At 43.9% G+C, this 20823-nt stretch overlaps 2 protein-coding genes across 6 annotated transcripts; one reads left to right on the top strand and one right to left on the bottom strand.

Moving 5' to 3' along the window:
- The first annotated feature begins 199 nt into the window (after positions 1-199).
- On the top strand, positions 200-9100 carry ROPN1L (rhophilin associated tail protein 1 like). Of its 5 annotated transcripts, none has more exons than XM_015282256.4 (6): positions 200-413; positions 2798-2955; positions 3653-3776; positions 3951-4112; positions 6954-7129; positions 8743-9100. In XM_015282256.4, exons 2-6 carry the CDS (start codon positions 2825-2827, stop codon positions 8804-8806), a joined length of 657 nt encoding a protein of 218 aa, XP_015137742.2. In that variant the 5' UTR covers positions 200-413; positions 2798-2824; the 3' UTR covers positions 8807-9100. The 5 variants fall into 5 exon arrangements, with proteins under 5 accessions (XP_015137742.2, XP_419011.2, XP_040551661.1 ...); XM_419011.7 differs by lacking the exon at positions 200-413 and adding an exon at positions 1895-1941; XM_040695727.2 differs by lacking the exon at positions 200-413 and adding an exon at positions 1895-2005.
- A 1551-nt stretch (positions 9101-10651) lies between these two features.
- On the bottom strand, positions 10652-16259 carry SNRNP48 (small nuclear ribonucleoprotein U11/U12 subunit 48). The gene is made up of 9 exons (XM_040695725.2): positions 16139-16259; positions 15924-16037; positions 15517-15577; positions 14864-14938; positions 13269-13457; positions 12257-12378; positions 11781-11896; positions 11366-11530; positions 10652-10928 (listed from the first exon to the last, which is right to left on the bottom strand). The coding sequence occupies exons 1-9, from the start codon at positions 16232-16234 to the stop codon at positions 10889-10891; spliced, it is 978 nt and encodes a 325-aa protein (XP_040551659.1). The 5' UTR covers positions 16235-16259; the 3' UTR covers positions 10652-10888.
- Positions 16260-20823: the final 4564 nt, after the last annotated feature.

The following is a 20823-nucleotide window of genomic DNA, read 5'->3' as shown; positions in this document are numbered from 1 at the left end:
TGCTCTCCCTTCCCTATGCTTGAGCAAAGGTCCTCATAAAAGTGTTCACAGCAGCCCTGTTATTCTTCAGAGAGTTCTGTAAAAAGCCATTTCCTACAAAACACAGATGGCAGTGGTTTGTTGATCTTGCAGCCTAGGAGGCTGATCAACATGGCTTTGTTTTCTTCTACTCCACTGCCTGTCCATTTGTTTGTACCTCGACTGTAAGTTTCTTGTGACCGGGCCAGCTTCTTGTTAGGTTTGCCTTGTTTATAGGTGCTGTATGGTCTGAGCAATGACTGGGGTTCCCAGCAGAAATGATGAAATAATAAAGACATGAAACAAGGAACTGAATTTTTATAATAAAGTTTAAACAAACAACAGAAACTGTCTTCAAAAACAGATAAGGAGATGAACTTCTACACGGTGTCAAGGTAAGTTAGAGCTCTTTTCCTCTGATACCTCAGTTGTTAATTGAATTAATGAACAGAAGAACAACAGAGTTACGAAAATGTTATTGTCTGGGATTATTCCAATGACAAGCTATGCTTATTCTTTTAATTTCTTTGTTCAGAAGTCACCATAAATGGAGAAATATGGTGCTGAAATCAAAGTTACTTAATGGATACGTTTAGAAGGTATTTCCAAAGGGCAAATATTACTCCATAATAACTGAGAGGGATGGAGCAGTGACAAAATGATTGCACAACTATACACACCAATTTTGGTGCCTTAGTGCTGCCTTGCTGTTGGTACTTACTGACTGGTGGCCAGTGCCAAACGGGCATGGGCTTTTGTTTCCTTCCTGCACGAGGAGAAATGAAACATACCTGCAGTTGGAGGGAATTAACTTTATTTACGTCGTTGATGTCACCCCACCTGACTTTCTAGGATTGGTTCTGTCCTTAAAAAATGATGTTACCAGGAGGGAAGAACTCCTTCATTACAAAAATACAATGCCACAAAACTTGCTATTTCTTTATATTGAATAGAACTTTTATGGGAACCTCAGTAGCAAATATCTGCATTGTTATTATATATATAAGCAGCCCAGTTCAGTTATGAAGATGCAGAGTTTAAAAAATACTCCATGTCCCTTTCCTCATCAAAAACTCATTAGCAACCTGTGTAACCCTGAGTTCACCTAACCACCCTCACAGCACCCTGCCTGCTGCTGCCAGCTCTGCAGGCTCAAAACCAGCCCTTGGAGCTGAGCCATCCCTCCCTGACCTGTCCTTGCTCGCTTCAGTCTTACAGAAGTGATTCTATTCTTTATTCTGGGGAGACCTTATTGTGGCCTTCAAGTACTTGAAAGGAGCATATAAAGAGGAGAGGGAACGGCTGTTTACAAGGGTGGTAGGACAAGGGGGAATGGTCTTAAACTGAGCCGGGGGAAGTTTTAGATATTAGGAGGAAGTTTTTCACACAGAGGGTGGTAACGCAGTGGAACAGGTTGCCCAAGGAGGTTGTGGATGCCCCCTCCCTGCAGGCTGGGTGTGGCTCTGGTGGTTGGCGACCCTGCACATAGCAGGGGGGTTGAAACTCGATGATCATTGTCGTCCTTTTCAACCCAGGCCATTCTATGATTCACTTCTTTTACATATCCCTGAACTATGGTGAATTACTTGTTGGGGTGAAAAAAACAAGAAAAAGGAAAAAAAAATACTTTTTCAAAAGGACTCGGTGATTTGTTTTGTTTGTTTTCCCCAGAGGCCACCATTTAACTGTTAGCCACGGGGCACCCCGCGGCCTCAGGCCTTCGTGCTCCTTCAGCCGCTCTCCCCCCGCTCAGCCGTGACAGGGAGCCCGCGCTCGGCTTCCTCACTCAGCGAGGCTAAACATGGGTTAAACGCGAGCTCTGCCCCCGCGGCTGAGCGCCGCGAGCCGCAAACCGCCGCCCCGGCTGCCCGCTCTCAGCCGGCACGGTGAGCTCGTTGCCGGGCAGCGGCGGTGCAAGCGGAGGTGAGGCGGGGCTGAGCGGGCCTCGAGCCGGGGGCGATGAGGCGAGACGAAGCGGCGTGTGAGGGTATCGCTAGAACCTGGATACGGTCTTGGGGAGCTCCTCACAATACGTAGGTTATGTTGCGGATGAGACGAGCTGACATAGAGGGCTGTGTGAGCAAAGAGCGTTACGTGATTGCAATATCTTTTCTTCTTTGCTGTTATTTCTTTGATGTTAGGTCTGTGAGGAGCACAGGTTACTAACTTTTTGTCACAGGATGTCTTCGATTACATGAACTCAGTAGAAATCTGTTAATCTGTGTGCAGCAGTTTCTGTACCAAAAGGACAAGGTTCTCCTTGTCTTGCAGTAGTTTGTTGTCAGCATAGCTGGCCTTCACACTGGTACATACGGTGATATTTGTCCAAACTACTTGCCCCGTCCCTGGGGACACTCAAGGTGAGGCTGGACGGGGCTCTGAGCACCTGATCTAGCTGTAGGTGTCCCTATTTGTTGCAGGGAGTTGGGCTAGATGAATTTCAGGAGTTCCTTCCAACTCAAATGATTCCGTTCTGCTTGTTCTACAACAGTATAACAATAGTCTTGAGGAGGAAAATCAAGACTTAACAAAAGACAAATGCTAACAGCAGAAGTTGTCTTGGCTTAGAGCCATGGTTGGACTCCATCTCCAGGCTTGGTATCAAGATTAAGGTTTTAGAGCCTGCTCAGTGCTTGTCTGCTTTCCCTTCTGAGCTGCTCGAGTTCTCTAGTAACCCCAGTAAGAAAGGAGGCAGTTTGGGTATAAACACTGTTCCCCCTATGTATGCAGACAGTTTTTTGTTGTCATTCTACATCTGTTTTATTGTTATTTCCTTCAGGTCCATGTAACCGAACTTGAAAAGACCATGCCTCTTCCAGACACCTTGTTTTGTGCTCAGCAGATCAAAATCCCCCCTGAGCTACCAGACATTATGAAACAGTTCACCAAAGCTGCTATTAGGACTCAGCCTCGTGATGTTTTGCAGTGGTCAGCTGCGTAAGTATGGCATCCTCATAACCATGTAGCACTGTCAGCATGGAACCACGAAGACCGGATGCTTTTGTTGATTGTACAGAGGAGCATTGTGTTTTTCAGTGTATAACACAATTGTTGGCCTTTTAAAAGTAGTGCAGTACTTGATTTAGCCTTATAATTTAAAGGATTCATATCTAATTTTCTTTCTACTCCATCCTTGAATTTTCTTTTGGAGTGGGTAGAACTGGCACAAATGGTTATGTGAGCACTGCAGTATTGCCAGTTGTGCTTTGCAGGTAGCATGTTGGAGGAATGCTAAATAAATCAGCTAAATAAATTGGTAAGGTACTCATCAATCTAACAGGAAAAGACTGTGCTTTGGTAGTGCAAGCATACTCTTGACATTAGTAGACTTATTTCTGCCTTTGCTAAGAAGGGCTCAGTATATCATGCTCAAAATAAGTTAAACTAATAAATTATGAGAGTATTATAAAAAGGAGTATGTAAAACCTAGGAACTGTCTTCTACTGAAAAGAAAGGTGGGATCTGGGCAGGAGGAGAATAGCCATTCTGCATGTGGAATGCTTGCTGAACGCTGCTGCGTATGTATAGGAGCATGGAGATTGATTTAGGGAGCTGTAGGTGTAAGACTACTTACTTCTGCATAGTTGTTAATCATCCTAGGTACTGGAGCGTCTTGCTGTTCCCATTCACTTAGGTACTTTACGGCACTGTCAAAAGGTGAGCTCCTTCCAGTGAAGGAGAGGATTGAAACACCTTCAGCAAAACAGAAAATGGATGCTGGTTTGACCCCAGGACTCCTTAAAGTCTTGCACAAACAGGTACAACCAGACATTTAGCAAATGCATAATGCTAATGTATTTGTCTTAGACAAAAAATATGGCAGATGATCAGTAGATGACTACCAAAAAATTGATGTATTTTGGGAAGGGTCTTTGTTCTTAGTTCCATTCTTTTTCAGTGTTCTTACTGTGGTACTATAATTTTGTTTACAGCTCTCTGCTAAAGGCACTGTAAGTGTTGCAGAACTGAAGAAAAAATGGAAAGACTTGTGCTTGCCAGAGGAACAGCTGGAAGCTATCCTGCAGTTGGACATCTTTGATGAAGAGGTGGAGTGGATGAAGATTCTGGCACTTGGGTGCAGCATGCTTGGTGAGGTATGTTCACAGAATCATAGAGCTGTTTTGAGTTGGAAGGAACCTTTGAAGTTCATTTACTCCAACTCCCCTACAATGAACAAGGGCACCTACAGCTAGATCAGGTGGTCAGAGCCTCCTCCATCCTAACGTTACAGCAGGGACCTTCATGGCTGGCCAATAATGGTAGTGTATGAGGTAGACCGTAGAATAATTAATGCAAATGGCCTTTGAGTTAGATTGCGTAAAGTCACTTCTCTGTCACTTTGTGTGCATCTACAAACAATGCCTGACAAAATGGCTTGCAGGTAATTTTGGGAGGAGAACTTAAGCAGAAAGGGCAGGAAATATCCTCAGCTTACTGGGTTGTGGCAGTAGGACTGTAGGCATGTTGGCTGGCAGCTCAGCCCAGGAGAGACAGGACGATAGAGGAACAATGCTTATGGCATCAATGTAAAATTCTAAAGAGAAGAGCTGGAGGGAGAAATTGAAACATCAGTTTCTAATTGTGTAGCCAATTACATTTTCACAGAAGCAGTTAATGTTACTAAATCTACATTTAATTCTTCTAATGTCAGTAATAAAATCTCAGCAGAGTGTTGTAAATGAATTATTATGAAATACTTACACTAAGCTGATGTTCTTGTGAAGTATAAAATTAAAGACTGCAGAAGGGCAGAAGGGGTACTAAGAAGAAAATAAATGCTCAGTAGTGTTTTGAGAGTGTTGTGTTATTGAAAAGCAGTGAACGTTGACCCAGTCTGGCCATGAAGTTGTACTTGCCCACTTGAACTGCATATTTCTGCATTCCATCCCCCCCCCCCAGAAGTGGATTTTGTGATTTCTTTTTCTTTTTTCTTTCTTTCACTGAAAAAGTAATAACGACAGCAATGTTACTTAAAAAACAAACAAAAAACAGACAACAACAAAAGAAAACAACCAAAACAAGAGAGCAGTCCCAGAGGCATTGTTCTGATGGAGCTGAACAGCCTAAATTTACCTCCTTTATTCATCCTTTCAGGTATTGAAATGATTTGATTTTTATATCTTCATGATACAAAACTAAACTTCAGTTTGCTAAGCCGGAAAGGCTCACAAACTGTTACATTCTTTTCCTCCACTTTCAGTTTACATTCCAAGTGAAGTAGGGTCACAGCTGAGATACAAAGGTAGACAGGTAGAGCCCTAAGCTAGGATAATATGGGCTTTTCAGAACACCATAAATTTGGAGTATCTTTTTGTAAAACTGGTGTGTATTTAGTCTCACCTGTTAAGAAATAATCACACAAGTGGGCTGTTAAACTGTTTTTGAAAGGCAGAAAATTCAATTGGAGTAAATTCACTGTGTTGTATGGGAGAATGAGTAGGTTGGAGTGGCTGGAAGTGGGTATGGCAGTGTCGTGGTAACAAAATGCTGAGACTAGAAGGCTGTGCAGAGATTTCTATTGTGGAGCAGCTGCCACTGTTTCCAGAGAGGCCTCCTACAGGAGGAGCCAAATTAAGTGACATTTTCAGGAAGGGTTTTACTGAAGCTTCTACTACCTCAGCCATTATGGATTATAAAAACAAGACTTATCTGGCATATATATTTGCAAAGTCATTGCTTGCATACTGGCGAAGAAGTGAAGATGCATTTTGAAGAAATTCCAACAAAAATATGACTTCTTGAGTTAACAAAAGCCTTTTTCTTTATGTGTTTTTGTTTTTTTGTTTTCTTTTTTGGAGGAGGGGGAGGTATGTTTTTTATAGCATCCAACCAGCCTTTGATTCAATCATATTCCATGCCTGATTTTTCCACATATACCCCTGAATAGCCTGGGATGCATAGGGCACCGGTTTATAGGCACTACATGCAATAAAGGATTTTTTCAAAGCATGCTTTGCGCTGACACTTAGAGGCATGTTTCTGTTCAACAGAGAACTTGGACATTTGTTGGATTCTATTTGTTTCAGGGTTTTTTCCACTAACTATTAAAATGGAACTTGCATACAAAGGGGGAAAATAGTAAATATTAAAATCCCTAAAACGTAATGTTAAACTGTTTTTTGTTGTTGTTGTTGTTGTGGATTTGTCTAGCTTAACTGTCACTGCGAATTCATTTAGACCTGTGAGATGATGTATACGCGTAGACAGAGTGAGGTTTAAGCTGTTACAGTAGCAGAATGGAGCATTTTAGCAGTATTGGATATGGCTCAGACAGCTCTGTGCAATCTTTCAGCTTTACAAAGTTCTGGTATTTTTTACTCCTGTTTATTACTAGAACTTTATTATTGTTTCCCTTTAACAACCTGCACTGTTTGGTAAATCATAGAATCACCAAGATTGGAAAAGATCTCTTAAGATCATCCAGTCCAACCGTCCACCTACCACCAATATTTCCCACTAAACCATGTCCCTCAGTACAACATCTAAATGTTTCTTGAACACCTCCACCACCTCCCTGGGCAGCCTGTTCCAGCGCCTGGCCACTCTCTTAGAGAACAATTATTTCCTGACGTCCAACCTGAATCTCCCCTGGCACAACCTGAGGCCGTTCCCTCTAGTCCTGTCACGAGTTATATGGGAGAACAGGCTGATTCCCACCTCACCACAACCACCTCTTTTCAGGAAGTTGTAGAGAGTCATAGGGTCACCCCTTGAGCCTCCTCTTCTCCAGATTGAACAATCCCAGCTTCCTCAGCCTTCTCATAAAGCTAGCTCATAAAGCTAGAAATTTGATATTGAGAGGTAGGTAATGATGATAAAGCCTTCATTTCATTTTCACTCATTTTCTGTGGCTTACAGTCTGCATTTTGTCATGGTATACAAAAGATGTTCATGGCTCTGATTCTGTTCTCATTCCTTCCTTGAACCCCTTCCAGTCCTTGCTGAGTTCAATGAAACATGCCTGCGAAATTTTAACACAGGACCCGGAAGGTGGAGCAGCTCGTATTCCCTATGAAACGTTCTCATTCCTTTACTGCTATTTGGCAAGTATCGATGGAGACATACCAGATGAGAAAATCAAAGCTTTCCTCCAAAAGATTAAAGACGACGCGTAAGTAAAAGTTCAGGCATCAATTTTAAGTTATACATCACCTCTGGGCTCTCCGCAGACCTCTAATTTTAGATGAGTCATCTGTCTTCACTTAGGGTGTATCCATGATAAGAGTAAAGGTTGAGTCAGGTTATATCAAAAGCATACATAGTTATTTCCTGTAAGTGGTAAACCTTGGGGCTTTGAACTGTGAAATGATAAACTGTTATTTAGCCATCTTTGAAATGCCGAAGTCACTATCTGGTGGTGTAGTTTTCCCCTCAGGAAGCAATTATATACAGCTTTGTATCATCTGTGCACTACTGGTAGCGGAACTGTCAGCGTATTATGGGCTGCTTTTGTGACAGGGATCATAAATCAGAAAGAAACTGGGAGCTCCCACTTGAAGTCTGTGAACTTTCTATTGTGTTTCTCCTGGGATTACTTCTGCCTGGAAATTACATGGGGGGAATATATAGCTTGTTCTTAAACAGTTCAGCTCTCCAGTTTTTGTAGAATGAGATATGGTAAACTGTCGTTCATGGAATGGTCTTGGTGTTGGTTGCCTCCAGTGGATATAAAAGACAAAGGCTACTCATATTCCCACCTGAATTCATCCTGTTTTGGTTTTCATATCACGTTAGGAAGGCTGGGTATCTTTCTGTTCTATTATGTTCCTCTCTTTACTCCCCCTGAGCTTAGCTTTAATTTCGTCAATAAACCACAAACTGATGCAGTTCATCACAGCAGGAGATGTGTAGATTGAAGGCTAAGCAAAAAACTCACAGTTTGATTATCTCATTGCTATCAGTGACAGCTTTGCTCAAACTTTTATGTGCTGTTGAGTAACCTTTGGCTTGCTCTGTAATAAATAGGCAAACTGGTTCTCAGTCTTGTCTTAATTATTAAGTGCAGTCTGTTAACAAATGATGAAGCTCTTTGAATGATTCATCTCTCATATCATGGTAATTATTTGTACAAGGTAATTGACAAGGTAATTATTTGTAGCATCTTATTAGCACAGTATCAAAAGTTTTATTGCTAGAGAATACACTGCTCAATGGAGCAGGTGTGATCAGTGGGACAGACAATAAGTCACCTTAATGGTGACGACCTCTAATACGCATACATTGGTTCTATGAAGCCTGTGCCACAAAACTCTGTGTGACGCCTCTAACTTTGGGAAAAAAATGGAGGCAAGGATGTATCAGTACACTACATATATCCCTACTAGAATTAGCTGGAATTGGCATTAGGGATGTATGGAAATGCATAGGAAACGCACTCTGTTTTTAACCAGTTTTTAAAAGATCCGTAACAGCCTCGTCCTCTGAGCACTGCAAACTTGGCACGCTTAGATTCACATACTGACTCTTCCCATCATCTGTCTGGAGTTGGTCCTTCTACTTTAGGTTGCCACCAGTCCCATGCATATGGGAATCCAACAGTGCACAAGCATAGAAATGAACTTAATTTTCTTTGTTGTTAATTACCAGAATGATTTTTAATTAGAACCATTTTTTTAATATTAGCACTCTCAATTAATGTAACCCTCAACTGTATCTTGCCTCACATACTACAATTTACCACCTTGAAGTGTTGTTCTAAGACATTTGGTTCCTATTCCTTTCCAGTGACCGACAAAGCGGCATGGTACTGCTCAGAAACTTTCAGAGCCAGCCCTCAACACAGTTTTGATCAAGTCGACTCTTCAGCACCACACGAGGGTGGAAAAAATGAACTAAATACAATACACGAAGAACCTCTTCTCCAGCACTACTTTTTCTTTATCTCATTCTTGAAATTGTCCTTTATCAGAGTGAATTGAATATGTAGTTATATTGTTTTTTCACCTCTGAAATACTGATGCTCTCAGCTTGGGAGTAGTACTTTCACTAATTTGTTTACACTGAATCAAATGTACTTCATGAATCTTTCTACCTAGACTTTATAAATAGAAAATTAAATTTAAAGAAAACTGGACAGATATAATTGAAGTGGTCCATTTCTTAAGTAAAGTAACAATTTTCTTCTTATCTGTTTTTAACTCTTACAGAAGCATAGGTTGTCTTTTGACTACCTTGTCTGCATGACCAAACTCTATAAAAACGTATGGTTTCACCAAGCGCTGCTCAAAGACCATGAAGAACCCTGTAGCCAAGATGGTGAAAAAAATATCAACTAGACTAATGGCAGTAGTTCCATCTAGTTTGATCTCTAATTTGGACTCCTCCTCATCATCACAGAATGGCCTGGGTTGAAAAGGACCACAACGATCATGTAGTTTCACCCCCCCTGCTATATGCAGGGTCTCCAACCACCAGACCAGGCTGCCCAGAGCCACATCCAGCCTGGCCTTGAATGCCTCCAGGGATGGGGCATCCACAGCCTCCTTGGGCAACCTGTTCCAGTGTGTCACCACTCTCTGTGTGAAAAACTTCCTCCTAATATCTAACCTAAACCTCTGATCGTAGTTTAAAACCACTCCCCCTTATCCTATCACCATCCACCCTTGTAAGCAGCTGTTCCTCCTCTTGTTTATATGCTCCCTTCAAGTATTGGAAGGCCACAGTGAGGTCTCCACAGAGCCTTTTCTTCAATTCTCTTCAGAATTTAAATATTTTTTTCATTTCTAGATGGACTTTTAATTAATAAAGATCAGTCTCCTGTCTGCCTGCAGCCCACAGGCACTGTGCAGAGCATATCGCCCCACACAGCCATGGAGGAGGCCAAAATGATAGTGCTAAGGGGTGTCCTCTGCTGGCAACCTGATTGAAAATAAGGAAGGGTAGAAAAGATTAATCTGTAAGATGTTGCTGTTGGCTTTCTTCATAGAAGGAACAAGCCTGACTGTAGTAGATTGTGTAAGAAACTAAAAGAACTAGAAATTGATACAATCCACTGCAGTTAAGTGGAATTCTCCTTTGCATCCTTTTGCTGTAACCTGGATGGCTGAAGTCCTAGTGTTTTTAAAACTTCTGTCATTAATACTTTCATGTTCATATACGGGATGGGAACTCAATGGTTTCTTTGCATAAATACCAAGATCTACCAACCTCATGTTTGAAAATGCCAGTCAATACAATTATAGAAAGCAGGGGGGAGGTATGAGGGACATCTCTAAGGAGATGTTTGTCACTACCGCTGCCAGCTTGACATTGATCCTATATTTCTTTAAGCATGAGCTTGGGAACAGGAACATGCCTGTTATCGTCCTTTTACCACTTCTTCATTTACTGAAAGCTACTATCTGCAGCTGAAGGTAACAGCCTTTTGGAGAACTCTGAAATCCGCCCTTTCGCCTTCCACGCATGCCACAGTGTGACAGTAAGTGCTGTCTTTCTGGAACCCTGTTCTCAGAGGTGACAAGGTCAGGTGGTAGAGAGAAGGGGAACTACCTTCATCTCTTTCCATTTGTAATTGATCCTGCTGCTCCAGGGCTTAGCCACATCCACCTTTAGATACTACCCCTGGGCCAGGACAGTAAATTAGTAGAGCCTCTCTCAGATTCTATTAGCCTTTGTTAAATTAAACACAAAGGGCTAAGAAGTCACTATAATTTATTAATAGATACACAAGTCTTATACATTTGTACATTTTATGACTTACACTGCTTCCATCCTGCCAACCCCTGAACATTATCTGATTTTCTCTCTGAACACAGCTGTGAGGCAACACCAGCATTATGTTCACAGCATTACTGTCTCTGGCGTAACAGCAGTAACAATACATCCTGTGCAAGTAATTCTTTGAACAAACAAACTCATTATGTTCTTGCTTCTACTTTCTTCTTTTATGGCCGTGATACTTGTCTTCTTCCCTGAAACAAGAAAACAAACACCGTGTGTGTTGTTAATGGAATCTGAAGGAATAAAAGTACCTGAAAAAGGAAAGCTCTCACTAAATGTAATCATATCCTTTTCTAAGGAAAGAAAATAAGCCTCCTGTTAGTGAAATAAACAATGTAAGCGATTACATCCAAGCGAAACTATCCCCATGGGACATGTTAAGATACGCAGCCTCAGACGGTGTTATATTAATCCTGTAACACTGTTGGAAGCATCAACCTTTCAGCTGTGGAAAGTTCTGAACTCTAGATCACGGCGACTTTCGTTTAGGCACTGGCTTGTTGTACTGCATATGAGATTATCCTAGATTTTTCATTAGATGAGATGTTCTTTTCCCTGTATTAAGCTCTTCTTCTGCACAGTGGCCTGATTCAGAAGCAAGGATGCAGCCGATGCTATTTCATCTCACCTTTCTCTTTTCCTCCGAGAATCTCTGTCTTTCCCTCTCTCACGGCTCCTTTTTCTTTTACTTGGACTCCTGCTGCTGTCTCGCCTGTGCCTGGTGCGTTCAGTGTCCTTTGAGCTTCCTGCAGACTGCCTCGAGTCCACCGAAGCTGACCGCCTGTCTTCCTTTCTGGGAGAACAAAACCCAAAAACATTACTGATTTTATTCAGTGAGAACAGTTTCACAGTCACTAGTTTTTCACTATCAGTTCTGTAATAAAACGACCTCCTAACAGTGTAAGAAAGAAGTCATCCTATTAAGCCACATCCTCTTAAAAAAACCAACCAACCAAAGAAACCATTCCAGGCCCTCAGGCTGCTGCTGTCCACATAGAAATAGCAAATTCCTCATGAATGCTTAAATGTTAACTGTGATGTACCTTCCTGAAGATTTTGACTTTCCTCCTTCACACATCTCTGCGTTATCCAACCTGTTCTCTTCCTGCCAGTGGTTGCTGAGTTCCTCCATATGTACACCAATCACATCCCGAATCACCTCAAGAGTAAAGAAAGGCATTAAAAAGCAAACAACAACAAAGCAGTGTGTCACAGTATACTTCTTAAAGAAAAGTATTTCAGCATAAAAGTAATAGTGCCATTTTACAACAGAGTAAAGTGCATCTTGCTGCCATTTTCACATGAAAAATTCACTACTGCCAGAAATACTTCTGTTCCCTGTAACTTCCTGCAGCAAACTAAACCAAAGAGACTCTCTTATTAGCAAGTTTGCAAACTCTAACCAGGAAGGGCACAATAAGCACAAGAGATTTTTCCTTGTCTGAATGGGTATACTATTGTTTATGCTGATATGAACTAAGCATAGAGAAAACTCCCAGCTTTCTCTTAAGCTGCTTACCTCAGTGTAAGACTTCTTCGTTATATGAACGTTCTTAGCCCTGTATGACTGCCGTCGCCTTTTGTAGTCTCGCATTTCAGCCAGAATTTCAAGATGGGACTTTGGACCTTTCTGACTGTCATCTAACAAAGAATTCAAAGGAAAACAAATGAGTATTAGCACAGTACTAGCACCTGCAGGTACACAAGTCTGCTGCTTTAGTAATAAAGCATCTGGAAAAAAAAATACATTGTGTTGTTCCTGAAGGTTGTCCAGTGTTGAATAGCTATTATGAATTTCACACGAGCTTCCTCTCCAGCCTTCTTGCTGTCTATACAAGACTAATATGATAACATTCAAACATTATTGTGTGATCTTAGTCCCCTAACAGTAATCCAAATCAACGTACAGGCTAGCAGTTTGGTCAGACCTCTACAAAACACAGGCTGCGTCTTCAAAGCCACTACAGGTGTGAGACACAGCAGTTGAGACAGCCGAGTTCTGAGGAACATGTACCCATGTAGATGACAAACACCATCTCTCCTACACACAGGGTCCACAGAATAACACAGGGGGAAGGTTTGCTTGGAGACACCGGCATGTCTCAATAGGAATAGGAGGCTTTGTCTGCTGTATCCATTGCTATATTGCTCAAGATTTCAACCCAACGACCACCAACCTCTCACCAGGCTTTTAATTTTAAATGATCTTTAATCTCATCGTTTCTGGTAGTAAATGCCGTTCCAGCCTTTGCAGTAACTTGTCAGCATTATGTAACCTGAAGTCAGTTGCAAATGACAGCAGATCCATCCATTAAGATAAACGTGATACGTATGCCAACAAAAGAGCACCAAGGCTTTCTCAGAACCATCAGCACAAAGAATACCAGTCTACTGTTTCCTGCTGCCAGAACGTCATTGCAGTTCAGGCTGGCATTGCAGTTCAGGCTGGCTTTCACCAAAAACTCATCTACTGATACAAAGCAATACACTGATACAGAGCAATAAACTCAACAGTAAATGATTTCTCAAACCTTGAGTGATCTTGGCTGCTAAATCCACAAAGAGGTCGCTATCATTTTCTGTGATTTGTGACCTAGACCTCTGTTTCTTTGTTTCCTCAACAACATAATCATAAAGAGCAAGACGGTCAGCTTGAGTCAGGTCACAGGTGAAACGTTTGTGATTTTGAGGAACTTCTACAGGCAGTGATGAGTAAGATCCTAGAATGTGAACAGCACTGTTGTCAGTAAAATGGCATAATTATGCAGGAAGACACTGAAAAGCTCAGCAATGCAGTAAACACCTGCACTGTGTTCATCCTTCTCTTACGCATCTGTAGGGAGTTCAGTCCTTAAGTCGAAAGGGTAATACAAGAATTTTATTTTTAGAATATGCTACTCCTACAGGGTCACAGAAACCCAGAAATGTGCCCTAATAGTTACATGCTTGTGATTTTACAATGATCTCACAGCTTATGATCAAGATCAGCCTTCCAGCCCTATTACACAAGCTACAGTTACATCTTTTTTCCCTTTGTCTCTACTGCCAAAGACTTGAAGTTAAACAAGTAATTTCAAGTCAGCACATCTTAGAAGAGGCCAAGACACCATAATAAAAAACAGCCCATGCAGTTTTACTGTTATCTTTACAGAAATGCAAAATTGCAGTGAAAACTAGATGGCAAACACTGGCATCTGGTGGCTCACTGACGTATCTATGTGATGCACCTCTTTATATGCTTAACTGATTCTTCTCTACTTGGCTATAATTGTATCAAATTAGTGAATTGTCACTTGTTTCCAGAGCAAAATGCACCTGACATGCTATAAAAGCCCAGTGCTGATCTCAGAAAGGCTTTGCTTTGTGAAAGAAGCAAGAACGTGAAAATCCATGCCTGAGCAAGTGCTGCTCTATCTGAATGTCAGGTCAGGAAAGTACAACAAAGTTCCTGTAGGTGGCCCTACTTTCCTACTCTATCTCAGCTCTCCAAGAAAAGTCCAAATTGGTCTTAACCTACTCTACAGTCGCAAGACCTGCTATAATTCAAGACAAGGAGGTGTGCTGAGACCAGCAATAAAGAATTATATAGTATTTGCAGATGTTTGAGCATGTGTATTATGTAACTACTTAAGAGTCTAGAAATAATTCAACATAACACTACTGCATGCACTGTTCAGTTTTTGATCTAAGAAGCAATGGACGAGCATGCACAGCTCATGACTGACAATCCTTAAACTGAATTCAAAGCACAGTTCTCTTTTTTCCTTTCCTCCTCACTCATCCCATGAAGAACAAGGGGGGAGGCAGCTTGAGAAGAGTTTGGGCCACAAAAGGCAGAAGACAGTAGGAGAAAATGCAGGCGGACAGTAAGCTGTATGTAGTGGGACGGGAAGTGACGGACTGGTGCTTCAGGGAACTCCCAAGTTCTGCAATGCTGATACTATCTCAAGTTCTTTATCTGGTTGCCCATCATAAAGAAAGCAGTTTTACTCCCAAATATAGAAGGGAAAGAATTTTAAAAACAAATAAATAAAGGAAGATTTCTCACAGCACTTCAAAAGGGGAAAATCAAGCAGCTCTCCACAGGACAGCTGAAAAGCTATTTCCCCACCTGAATGCCACTTACCTTCAGTGTAGCCTATGCCTTCTTTGGCACTCTGAGCTCTAGCTTGCTGAACTATGTGAAACTGTAGCTCTTTATCTGCAGACAGAGAAGAGAAAGTCTCACACAGAACTTTTAAATCAAGTACTTAGTAGGCTTGCTCTTTATTTCCCAACCTATATTATGAGACTTAGGATACTTTATAGAACATTGTAGTTTTATTTGTGCATAAAAGACAGTCTAAAAATATTCTGATCTATTCCATATTTGAATTGAGGTGAGGGAAGAAAAAGAGAAGGAAGGATTTGGGGGTTACAACGATAAGGAAAGATACGTATGTATACTGAAATCCTCACCAGTAGCATTAATAGCATTGTTACTGTACCTCCAAACTGAAGGGAGGGTTTCCATGACGATGATTACTGATGGCAGGGCAGCATGGCATGCTATGGTGAGGACTCAGATTCTGCCACACGAGGGCTGCTCCGCACAGGCCCATGGCTGCACTTTGCGGGGGCAAGGGTGGTGTTAACTGGCTGCCCACAGGCTTGGAGGTGTCTGGAGATGGGCACAGGGACCCCGCTCTAGGTGACCCCAGTTCCCTGCCACCCTCAGCCACGCTGTGATTCCACCCCCATGCAGTGCCCCAGCGCTCTGCCGCCCAGCCATGCGCTTACCCATTGCAACGGTGGGCACCTTCAGGTTCTCATAGAAGAAGCGAGAGTCGTACATCTCGGCCTGCGGGACATAGTAGCCCAGTCATAAAACCTTTTGAGTTGTAGGGGACCCTTACGGGCCATCTAGTGCAACTCCCTGCACCGAGCAGGGACACCTACAGCTCCACCAGGTGCTCAGAGCCCTGTCCAGCTTGGCCGTAAGCATCTCCAGGGATGGGGCTGTCAGCTTGAAACCCTTTCCCTTTGTCCTATCACAACACGCCCTGCTAAAGAGTCTGTCCCCTTCTTTCTTACTGCCCCGCTTTAGATACTGGAAGGCCGCTCTCAGGTCTCCCCGGAGCCTTCCCTTCTGCAGACCACACAGCCCCTGCTCTCCCAGTCACTGCACGGCCCCCTCCCCAGCCCACCTGCTCCTCGGCGGAGTAGCCCATCTTGCGGAGGCGGCAGGACGCCGCGTGCCTCTCCAACGACGCCCGCGGCACACGGTGATGGACGTCGTAAGGGCAGGGCACCCGCTCCACCTGCGGCGGGACACGCGTCAGCGCAAACCGCGACCCCCGGGCCGCCCACCGACCCTCGTCGGGCATCAGAGGAGCTGGGGATTGACGGGCGGCGCCGTTACCTGATCCTCCAGCCACACCGCGCAGGAAACCGCCATTGCTACTGAGGGCGGGACGGCTGCCAGCACCGCGGAAGTGGAAGAGGGCGCCGCCGCCATCTTTACTCTGGGCACTCCCGAAGGCGATGGGGCGCCATCTTGTGGGCCGCCTTCAGGCCGGCTCTGAGGGGCGATAGGGCGGGAGGAGGGGTGGGGAGCGTTGCAGCTGCCTGTCCTTAAGACGCTCTGACGGGATGTGGCTGTTTCTGATAGGCGTCAAACAACTCTGGGAAGAGTGCTTATGGGAAGAGCTGCTGCACTTCGGTGCCCTTCCCTGGGTTAGGAGCTTGACAAGAGCACCTGCGGGGGGAAATCTGCCCCGTAGGTCTCATCCTTTCCCCGGCATCAGCAGTGGGCTGAGGTGGTGTAGAGCCAGGATTGCTTCTGTTCCCAGCACCATTCCCATGCGAGCACAGCCATAAGGACAGACACCTTCCCTCAGACAGCGAGGGTCAAGGAGAGAACAACCACCCTAAAGAACAAATTTAACGTGACTGGTGTTTGTGTGTTGTGCCTATTTTTGCCACAACTCATAAGAAGAGGGACGAGCCGGTCTAACAAGGCGGGGTGGGGTGGAGGAAGCACGGCAGATGTAGCTGCCAGAATAGCCCCCGTACATCTGCTTTCGTTAGCAGATTACAGCCATTTCTCTCCTGCGCAGAGTATTTGAGACTCAGCTGGGATTTTATCCCTCTGAGAGATTTGCTGGCTCTCGCCGTGTTTGCCTGAGGATCTCAGACTTCACACGATAAAGAATACTGAGAGCTGAAGGCTCCCCATCTGCCCTTGCAATTTCATCTGCGCTGTAGCAGAGTACGCTGGCATCCATTAGCACGTTTTATCGGAGGAGTGATGAGAACAGCTGGGCAAAGCTGTTCTGGCCATCTCCACTGGAAAACACTGTTTCTTCAAAATTACAAAAGTCAAATTCAACAGAATATCAAAGTATTTTTTTTATGGTAGCTGGATAGAATTAAGCAACTTTTTTTTTATATTATTATTTGAACTTATCAAGTTGATATTTAAAAATGAAAATAATTTCTTCTTTTGCTTGACTAAATTAGAACATATTCAATGACTCAAAATAATATTTCTGTGTTTGTTTTCCTGGGATCATCTTTGTGGTGTTCCTTTGTTTCTTTATTCATTTGTTCAGTTTCTGGCCTTTATGGATTTAGGGAAGTCCCTTAGAAAGAAACTGCAAGGGTGGTTCTTCTTTCCAGAGTTCAGGGAGAAAAAGTTGAGTCAAGCCTCCTCCTGTGCTACAGTAAATCCAGTTACGCAGTGCACAGACACAGTGGGGCCTGGAACAACACAGGACTAAGATTAAGCCCCTGAAATAGGTTTACAAGACAATTGAGGACAACAGGTGAACCAAGGCCTTTGTAACAGTACCGCAGGGTACTCTGAGGCAGCTCTTGTACCCAGCAAGTCAGTGTGCAGCTCAGCAGGCATCCTTGTGCTGCCCACCCCTCTGCCAGCTGAAGTGACAGCAACACTGTGTGAGAGGAGGACTCTCAAGAACCAGGAGGTATGATCGTAGGCTCTGTGTTGCCTTGGGAAGTGGCCACAATTGCAGTGCCTTCCAGGGATGCCCTCAGGGCATCTGTGAAAGATGTGGCTGTTGCTGTTTGTTATGTTTGGGCACAAGGAGGTAAGGTCCTTGTCACAGTAAGGTGAGCCACGTTCTCCCCATGTGTTGTGGCTGCAGACATTCCAAGAGCAAACTGACTGGCGAAAGCAGAGGCTGTCATCTCACAAAAATTCACAGTACCTCTTTCCCACACTTATGGGGGTTTTCCATCAAATAAGGGGTGAGATCATCACACATGTCCATCCGCGTTGTCTCTCCTGGCTGATTCCACTCAGTGTCTTCTCTTCTCAGTGCTAACACTGTGCAGGCTGCAGGACAGTGGATTTTTGACTCTGACATTGAACGGCATGGTTCATAATGCACCATCGAGCTCAACACATTTCAACCCCCACGGTCCTTTCTGAGGAGGAGAGAGGAAATAACGCAGCTGCATTTCCCAGTGTGGAACAGCTTCCCAGAAGGTGTGGGCGTGAATACAGTCTGCCCTCCTTGCAGTGCAGAGTGCTGAGTGTGCTGGTAATCTGGTGCTTCTCTAGCAGCTTTTTCTGGGCAATATGGATCTCCTGAGGAAGTCTCTGTGGGAACCAGCCCCAAAAATCCTCACAGCACAGCAGAACAATCTGAAACTGAGGGATAAGCAGAAGGCACAGGAGAGAAATAGCGCATACACTGTGGCAACATAAAGACCAGACAGCACTCCTGGGGAAATCCATCATGCGTCTTCCTCCAGAATGAATTTGTACTGCAGAAAACCCAGCTGATGGCACATCGCACGCCCCCTAGCCTCCATACCCCGAGGTAGGAACCTCAGTGCAGGTTCAGAAGTGTTGACCTAACAGAACCACTCCACCTCCCCTGAAGCAACAGGCTGAAATCATGGTGAAATCTCACTGTTCTAACAGGCCCAAACTTTCTGGTGGGTACATTCGTTCTGAGAGATAAAACCCTTCCCACAGCAGATCACACAGGGAGGAGCATTCTTTGCCCATAGCTTGCACTTCTATTTCTTCACTGATAACAAAACCTTGCAGGCTTTCTGCATTTAGAAGCATAGTGACTGCTTGAAGAAAATCAATTTTTTTTCCTAACATGGCAGAGAAGACAGTTTTCATATTTAGTATTTCTTCTTTTCCCTAAATACAAAGCATTACCTGGAGATGCATGGTATCAATAATTCCTCCTGGAAATGAGGGGGGGAGGGGGGAACTTACTATGAAACTTCATATTGTTTCTGTGCTTTAACATGCTTCAGATAAAGAGAAATGAAATAATCATTTTAACAGCTTTCTTAGGCCTTCCTGTGGTGGACATGCATATTTCTGGACCAAAAAAAAAAGGGCCAGGAAGAAGGGAGAAGCAAGCTAAAAGATGAAAAGAAGCTTTCTGGGACTACCCAGTGGCCAGAATTTCTGCTGAGCCTCACCCCAAGATACCTGGCAAGCTGGAAGCTAGCACAGGTTGCGGAATAAGCAGCCTCTGCCTGCCAGACAACAACCTGTCCTGAAGCCAAGGATGGCTCTAGTGGGGCATACGCAGTACAAAACCCACCTCACCCTAAGACTCAAACCCCTGTTTCTTCCCAGCACCCAATGCACTCACCTGCTGTACTGTGGAAATGAGAGGCTGGATTGGGCAGCAGGAGCTCCCAGCACCTCACTTGTATGATTGACCATACCCACCTCAGGGCAGCTCTGCTAGCTCGCCTACACAGTGATACTGTCTCTTCTGCCTTGCCCCTAGAGTCCCCATGTCAAACTCATCTTCTCCAGAGAAGAAGATGTACTCGGGTTGATAGCACAGGCTTCACTCAGCAAAAGCTACTGAACCAGACAGATTTTGTAAAGATAGAGCACACAGGGACTTCAAATCCCATTTTTTTGTTACTGTTGCTATTGGTCCCTGCTATCCTAAACTTCAGCTAAGATGCCACACTCAAGATCTGTAGGACAGGCTCAGCTGAATCAGCCTTGTTATCTGCAGGGACACGAGGTGAATTTCTCCAGGGCCTGTGAATCAAACCATAGAAATATTCTTCATGGCATAAGCAGACATTTCAGAATTCCCCTGCTCAGAGCCTTTACCACAGTTTAACTTCTATCATTTGCTGTGCGAGTTCCGATTTTGTTGCCCCTCCGGGTCATCCCAATCCCTGGTGTGGGGCAGTAGAGGTGCTAATGGGAACCAAAGAAGTCAGAGATTGCTCTCAGGCCTCATTAGTTCCTCTGCCAAGGAAATGCCGATGGCTTATTCACTCATTCACTTATTCACTATTGGTCAGAGCCTGCTACAGGTCCTTGACTTACCATTTTTCTACCTTAGTCTGGTTGACGATTAAAGCCTAAGGTATATTTTATAAACTGCACTACACTGAACACTTCTGAACAGATTTACAGGTGGCAACTCTAACATCTGTTAATGCCTTATCGATTCCTCCTTCTGTACCTCCTTGTGATCTCTTGCAGGGGCATCAGATTTAGGTCAGTGTAGCAGATTGGTATGATCCCAATCTTTAAAGATAAATTGAAAACTTGTTGCCCCCCCCCCCCCCGTGTCAGACAGAAAGCGTTCTGTTATAAGCCTGGAAATTCACTGTTACACAGTTGGAAGCAAATCCAATGTCCTCTTCCATGCTGAACTTTTAATATCTGTGGTTTCGAGCTCACATGAATGTTAGCATTTAAGCCCTTGCACCTTGGCTGTTGCTGCACTGAGATCTGTGATCCTTTGCCCGTTCCTGCTCTCCTCCCTTTGCAAGGAGCTCTGTGGCAGGCCATGCCTGCTGGCTGCTCGCTGCTGAGGATGCTCACCTGCCTTCTCCTCACGATCTGCTCATGGCCTGGCCAGCAGAACCTGGCATCTTACCTTCAACACATGCCTTTCTTTAGTGCCAGTGGTGATTAAGCATATTGCCCTGAGCATTTTTAGTGTGAAGGCCCACGTGTCATGGAGCTGCTTGTCCTCTGTGCTGGGCAGGGTGGGAAAGACCACGCAGCAGATCCAGCTTTGTCTGCTTATGGAAATGGGGAGCCAGCAATTTGTTCAACCACTTGCTAGG

Source organism: Gallus gallus, chromosome 2, assembly GCF_016699485.2.
Source record: "Gallus gallus isolate bGalGal1 chromosome 2, bGalGal1.mat.broiler.GRCg7b, whole genome shotgun sequence".
Taxonomy (NCBI): Eukaryota; Metazoa; Chordata; class Aves; order Galliformes; family Phasianidae; genus Gallus; species Gallus gallus.
Note: the sequence above shows the minus strand (reverse complement) of the source record. Positions and strands in the feature narration are given on the sequence as shown.